This window comes from Lycium ferocissimum, chromosome 1 (assembly GCF_029784015.1).
Source record: "Lycium ferocissimum isolate CSIRO_LF1 chromosome 1, AGI_CSIRO_Lferr_CH_V1, whole genome shotgun sequence".
Lineage (NCBI taxonomy): Eukaryota > Viridiplantae > Streptophyta > Magnoliopsida > Solanales > Solanaceae > Lycium > Lycium ferocissimum.
This window is the reverse complement of record NC_081342.1, coordinates 57762988-57770225: the sequence shown is the minus strand read 5'-3', so window position 1 is coordinate 57770225 and position 7238 is coordinate 57762988. Positions and strand designations below refer to the sequence as shown.

The following is a 7238-nucleotide window of genomic DNA, read 5'->3' as shown; positions in this document are numbered from 1 at the left end:
GTTTTGATTAATCCATAATGTAAACAGAAGGAAAAGGGGTTATCTGTCAAGTTCTCTTCCTCTGTTCGTTGAAAGGAAAAAAATGAGTTCCATTTTGTCTGGACATACATTGCACGGAAGAAAATTTAGTTCAATTCATCTACATGATTAAACAAGTTCTTATATCACTAGCACACCAAAAGCATATTATGCAAAACCCATTCATATGAAGTACCATGTGTACAAGAATCGATGCCAATGAATCATCTTCAATTACGTAGACAAATAATAAGAATGTATACAGTGTAATGCATACATAGAGTAAACGGATAACAACAATTCTCGAATGTATACATTCATATTATATATTGTAAAGTATCATATATATATATATATATATATATGTGAAGTACCACGTATACAAGAATCGACGCCAAAAAAATCATCTTCAGGTACGTATACAAATGATAGAAATGTATACAGTGTAGCGTATACATAGAGTAAACAAGTAACAACAATTCTCCCATGTAAAGTATTGTGTATACATCCTGAAATATCTATATATTTTGGGAACTAAAAAATATACATGCATATATGTATATAACACAAACACACACACACACACACACACACACACATATATATATATATATTGTGAAGTACGATGTGTACATTCTGTTATATATTGTGAAGTACCATGTATACACTCTGATATAGTGAAGTATCGTGTATACATTATAATTATTATACTATTAAACAATGTATATTTATTATGTATAAAAAGGGATAAAAATCAAACTATGCATAAGAACAGTATCGTGCATACATTCTGGTATATATTCTGAAGTATTGTGTGTACATTTTGATATATATTGTGAAATACCATGTAAACATTCTGATATATGTTGTGAAGTACCATGTATACATTCTAATTATTATGCTATTAAATAATGTATATTTATTATGTATGAAAAAGGATAAAATATAAAACTATGCATGAGAAGAGTACCGTGCATAGTATACATTCCGATATATATTGTGAAGTATCATGTATACATTCTGATCTATAATATGATGTATCATGTATACATTCTAATTATTATACTATTACACAATTTATATTTATGACACAGTGCAAACATTTTTAAAATCAAATTAGCAAAGTCGAGAAGATGCCTGCCAATGATGTTTTTCATTATAAAAAAAAGAAAAAAAAAGAAAAAAAAAAAAGAAGAAGAAGACAGGGCCAGTTAACATCACACGGTTAGTTGGCTACCTAGAATGCTAAATAAGGAGAAAAAATGATCCCTAGAATTGTGGAGGCTTAATGCGTATTTGGTTACCTAGTGCCATTATTTTTAGGCCTATGATCGCTAAATACAATTTAGGTCAAAAAAATGCCAATTCTATTTAGCACTTGCATATCTATGTCAATTTCCCAAAAAATGGCCTACTGCCTAAAATAATGCTGTGGCATACGCCTACTGAGTAAAACTTTAAAAAAAAAAAAAGTCGGACTTTTTTGTGATTAAAAGTCGCCATAAAAGGCTTTGCTATATAAAAATCGGTCTTTTTAGTGGCGCAATTAAAAAGTCACCACTAAAGGTTAAATATCCCAAAACATGTATAATATGTGTATATTTAGTAAGAAATATCCCAAAATATGTATAATATGTGTATATTTAGTAGTATATACAAGAATGATACAGTTTATATACATATGCTGGAATTATATATACACTTTATATACAAGAATGATACAGTTTATATACATATGCTGGAATTAATTATACATTTATTATACATAAATTATACGTTAATTATACATTTATTATACACATATTATACAATAATGAAATGATATTTTTTTTACATATACAATAGTGATACATATTATATACCACAATGATACGGTTTCTATGATACATTTTTTATACGTATGATACACTTTCTATACAAAACCGATACAGTTTATATACACATGCTGGAATTATATATACACTTTCTATACAAAATTGATACATATTATATACAAAAATCGCCTCAGAGTTTTTTGGGATATTTCTTACTAAATATACACATATTATATATGTTGTGGGATATTTAACCTTTAGTGACGACTTTTTTAATTGTCACTCAAAAACCTGATTTTTCTGTAGCAGGCCTTTAGTGGCGACTTTTAGTCGCCACAAAAAGTCTGACTTTCTGTAGCAGGCCTTTAGTGGCGACTTGAGCTGGTGGACCGGCCAGCCTTTAGTGGCGACTTTTAGTCGCCACAAAAGGCTTGCTACGGATTTTTGCTACCGGATGGGAATAGTTTATGGGCTAATTTTTAGGTTTGGGAATAGATGGGCCAGCGCGTGGGATTATTTTTGGCCCAGCAGCGATTTGTGTCCTTTTCCCTTTAAATATTTCCCGATGATTTAATAATACATCTCAACTACTTTTGTTTTATGCTACTCTAACAGGTTATTTGAATTACTTAATCACACAATTGATAATACTTTGGCTTTCTGCTACTTAGAATTAAAATTATTTCAACATACTAACTTAAATATAAAAAGCTATACTGTCTATTTCAACTAACAATGTTAATCATAATATACCCTATGGACTTTATAATTTATTTTCATGGAAGGATAACTATGAGTACTCTACAACTTTCGATCTAAAACACTTTTCAAAATAAATAAATTTTGAAAGTTTGGCCAAATAGACAGTAAGTCAGAAACTACAAATAAGTGGCCGTGCACTTAGAACTCCTTTTCTTTTTCTATATTTGAACTACACGGTTTTCTTCATAATTCCTATCCTTATTTGAATTATATAGAGCCAACAGTTTTCAAAATCAATTTTTTAAGGAGTTTACTTTTAACTTTTCAATAGTTGCCAATGAATTCACCTCCCAAATTTCTGCTACCCTTGTTTGATTACTACTAATGTCAGGAATGATCATTCGCTTTTATTTTTTCATTACAAATGTTTGTCTACATGAATCTATTTTATCTATCATAATATGTTGCTCATATTCTTCCTGTGTTCTACCTTTGTCTATGTTTGAACTCTATTCTTTTGTTAAATTTTCAAGGTTATGGATATTATTGGTGTTGACAAAGACATACACTTTATATGAATTAGGGGTTGTTGGTTATTGTTATTTCAAATTTTCAAGCTTGAGAATGTTCTTTGTGATAACAACTATATTATTTCAAAATATTATGGACGACACTATTAAAGGATACAGGGACACATAAGTCAATGAACTGAGCCTTAACAATCCCGTATAATTACTCTCTGTGGAAATCGATTCGGAATACTTCTTATAATTATTGTGACCACCTTAATCTTTATCGAGGGTAAAATTCTTTTGGCCTTTCGTCAATACTCCATACTTTTCACAACTATATATGGACTTTATCAATTACTTCAAAAATTTATGGACAACACTATTGGTAATTCTCTATGTATTTTATCAATTATTTTCATACATATTTAATTGATACTTCTAATTAATTTTAGTTGGTGTGTGGACATAAGAACATATGAAATTCTTTTTTAGAAAGGTAGTATTTGAAAAAAAATGAAAAATGATATTTGAAAGTTGAAGTTGTATTTAGATATGGGGAAAATACATAACCCCCCCCCCCCCCGAACGTATAGTCGGATTAATTATGACGCACTCAACCTTTGCAGGCGACCTATTACCCCCCAGTCTTAATTTTTCAGTATTTTAGTGACCTTTTAGCGCTGTGCTGGCACTGTACGAGACTATACGACCAAGCAGCGCGTGAGGGGGCATTTGTCCTGTTATTTTTTTGCCACATGGATAAAAAATAACGGGAAAAAACCCGCCCCACCCCCCTCCCCCTTTATTTTCTCTTCCTCTCTCTTCATTATCTAATTTTGACTCCATTGTTGCCAAAGCTTGAAGAAAAAAAAATATTTTGAAATCTGTGCCATGCATTCTAGTAATAAGTATTATTTTCCCCAATCTCATTATTATTCTCATCTTTTATTTATATGTTATATCTTTCACTTTTTTTTTCTAGGCTTCTTAATGAAAGAGTTCAAATCGGAGTTGAACAATCTTTGTACTCAAAATGATGATCCAAAGATGAAGCGTCAAGTGCGATGCCAGCACGGAGTATTATTAAAAATGCAGATTTCTTGGTCTCCTAATAATCCCGGAAGAAGATTTTGGACATGCCCATTCTATGGGGTACGATTATTTTTTTATTTTTTTATGTTGCGTGCCTTATTTCTGCCACACATTACAGTGTGCCTAACATGAGTTGAATTTATTTTATAGGCTAAGAAATGTAAGTTCTTTGAATGGAGGGATGATCCTATTGATGAAAGGTCTAAGTTTGTTATTCACAAATTGATTAAGAAAATGGAAGAGCAAGCAGTGCAATTGAAGAAGAAAATGGAAGAGCAAGCAGTGGAATTGAAGAAGAAAATGGCGGAAGAAGTTGGTTTGACAAATGAAATGAAAGAAGGAGAGTCTTCTTGCATTGATGGAGATATTGGTAATGATAATAGTGAAATGGCCATCGGTAATGAGAATATCACTACAAATGAAGAGATGAAAGTGTTAAAGGTTCAAGAAGAGATGAAAGTATCAAAGCTTGAAGAAGAGATGAAAGTGATGAAGCTTGAACAAGAGAAGAGGGGTAGATGCCTTACTATTAACAAGTTTTTGTTTTTGTGTTTCTTTGGTGTTGTTATTTGGTTTATTGGGTGTTTTTGAACAAACATTACCAATGTCGATTGCCATAGTAGGATTACATGTTTGTATGTTGAAGGATGTTTAAGTGATTGTTATTCACTTTATGTATGTAAGTTGAAGAAATTTCTTGTCATGGATGTTCAATTAAAAGTTGTCTTCATTCAACTTGAGAAGAAAAACCATAGATAAAGATAAAGTTCATAGATATAGATTTCATTGATAATTCATAAACTTTACATAATAGGGAGAAACCTAATCTATTTCGATAACTTCCCTCTTGATATTAACAAAGAAGGTTACTTTCTCATTATGTTCACAACCATTAAAGCATAAGACGTGTCCCTCCCTTAGAAGGTTTGCATCAATGAAATCTTTCCACCCTTGGTAGAGGCGGGTATGCGCGCCAACCTTATACATCATATTGTATTCACGCTGCTCGTAGAAAACAACAGCTTGTGTAGTTGTGTTTGGAAGAAAATCTTGTATGTTAGAAGGTAGGATCTGCACAAAATACATGAGGCATTATGAATAATTAAACACATCAATTGAAATAAGTTTGCAAAATAACACTTACAAAGTCATCGTTGTCAACGTATGATTTGGTTAGTTTCTTCTCGAAGTAAATCACTTCATCTTCACCTAGAGGCATTTTGCTATGAAATTCGTTGTTTGAATGAGAAAGAATGGTGTAGGGATGAGTTGAAATGGACAGCTTAATAGGCTATTTATAGGCTGATGATATTGAATGGTTACAATTCTCATTAGCCTTCCCAACTACCAGTCAATGTACATGAATTCAATTAGATTGAATTGAATCGTCCAATGCAGACTGACTGAATTCATTTCAGTCAATGTACCTGAATTCAAGCCGCCACAGAAATCTGCCCACATTTATATGTACACACACTGCACATTTAACTTTAGTGCTCAATGTACACACTGCCCAAATCACAGTACCACAGCTAACAGAGCACAAACAATGGACACAAACAAGTATGATTAATAAGTCATTCTAACACTTAATTAAGCGAGAAAACATTAAATCATTATAATGCTAATTCAAGTCTTCCAAGCGCCGAATTTATACAAAGTGTTTAATATCCAAAAACAACTTAATTCTAGTAATATAAATAATGGTCATCACTTCCATGGCCTCTTTCCTTTACTGCTAGTGGCCTTGTTGAGTTTTTCCCTTCTAATCTCATCAAGCATGCTTCTTGAGTAGCATGGTTTGCCTTTGTACCTCATCCCTTGCCGTGCCTTGTGACCAAGGTCTCCGTGACTTCGTGAGATCTTATAGGCTGACTTGCTTGATGTTTACCACCAAAATTCAAAGACTCTACTACTAGGCATGCCATCTTTGTGATAGACAAATTTGAAAATTAGTCACTTCACAACTTCACATAACAATGCCATTATAAAGAAAATATTAAACTTACATTCAGGGATGTATAACCACTTTCAGCAACAAAGACTCCCATACCAACTGTTTTAGATCTTTTATTTGGGTAAGAAGGGGGACTCTCAGAATCAATTCTTTTGAGAACAGCAGGGGCAGGACTAGCAACAACCTCTGTTACCTTTCTTAGCCTTCCTCTTAGCTTTGGAGTAGCAACTGTAGGTTCTTTTCTTGGCCTTCCTCTAGGCTTTGGAGTAGTAACTGCAGGTTCTTTTCTTGGCCTTCCCTTTGGTCTTGGAGGAGCACAAGACATATTAGGATCTTTACTTGGCCTACTCCTTGGTCTTGGAGGAGTTTCAGGTACCACATGTGCTTTTCTTGGTCTTCCCCTTGGCCTTGGGACATTGTTTGAAGCAGCGTGATTGTTTGAGAAGCAGCATTGGTTTGAGAAGCAGCAAAGGTTTGAGAGGCATCATTAGTTTGAGAGGCATCATTGGTTTGAGAAGCATCAAATGTTTGAGAAGCAGCAAAAGCAGCCCATGTTCCACTCTACAAGTAAAATGCAAAGTCATAAAAATTCAATAGTGCGGTCTGAAGTTAAGAAAATTATAGGAAGGACATACCCTCCACGACGTTTCTTTTATTGTGGTTTTTACCTCCACATTGGCTGCAAGTCATCAGCATGTCTGTTCTTGGCATTTTTCCATATTTTTTTGTTTCACTGGCCTATTTCCTTCTTACTTTTGAGGGCCTGCCTGGCATTTTTCTGATGATTGGTGGTGCAATAGTAGGATTAGCAGACCTAGGCCACATTGCCATATTTGTCATTGGTTGAATGTAGTGACAATAGGTTTTGAACTAGTTCTTCTTACTATAGTATTCATGGACACAGTCAATAGGTTCATACTTCTTGTACAACATGGCACAAATGGCATACGGACATGGTATTCCTTTGAGCTGCCATGACCTACAACTACTCTCATTGACAATATCAACAGTGTGCCGATATGGACCATCAAGAATCTCAAACCCATGCTCACCATTAAACACAGTATTACAGTTCATTGGCTTCCCCATGTTTTCTTCTAATGTCCTTAATGCCATTGGAGATATTCTTGTGACCCAAATGTT

General features: G+C 33.4%; 1 protein-coding gene across 1 annotated transcript; it reads left to right on the top strand.

Annotated features, from left to right (window-relative positions):
• Nucleotides 1-4030: 4030 nt before the first annotated feature.
• LOC132030252 (uncharacterized) lies at nucleotides 4031-4799 on the top strand. The gene is made up of 2 exons (XM_059419805.1): nucleotides 4031-4198; nucleotides 4289-4799. Exons 1-2 carry the CDS (start codon nucleotides 4037-4039, stop codon nucleotides 4727-4729), a joined length of 603 nt encoding a protein of 200 aa, XP_059275788.1. The 5' UTR covers nucleotides 4031-4036; the 3' UTR covers nucleotides 4730-4799.
• The last annotated feature ends 2439 nt before the right edge of the window (nucleotides 4800-7238 follow it).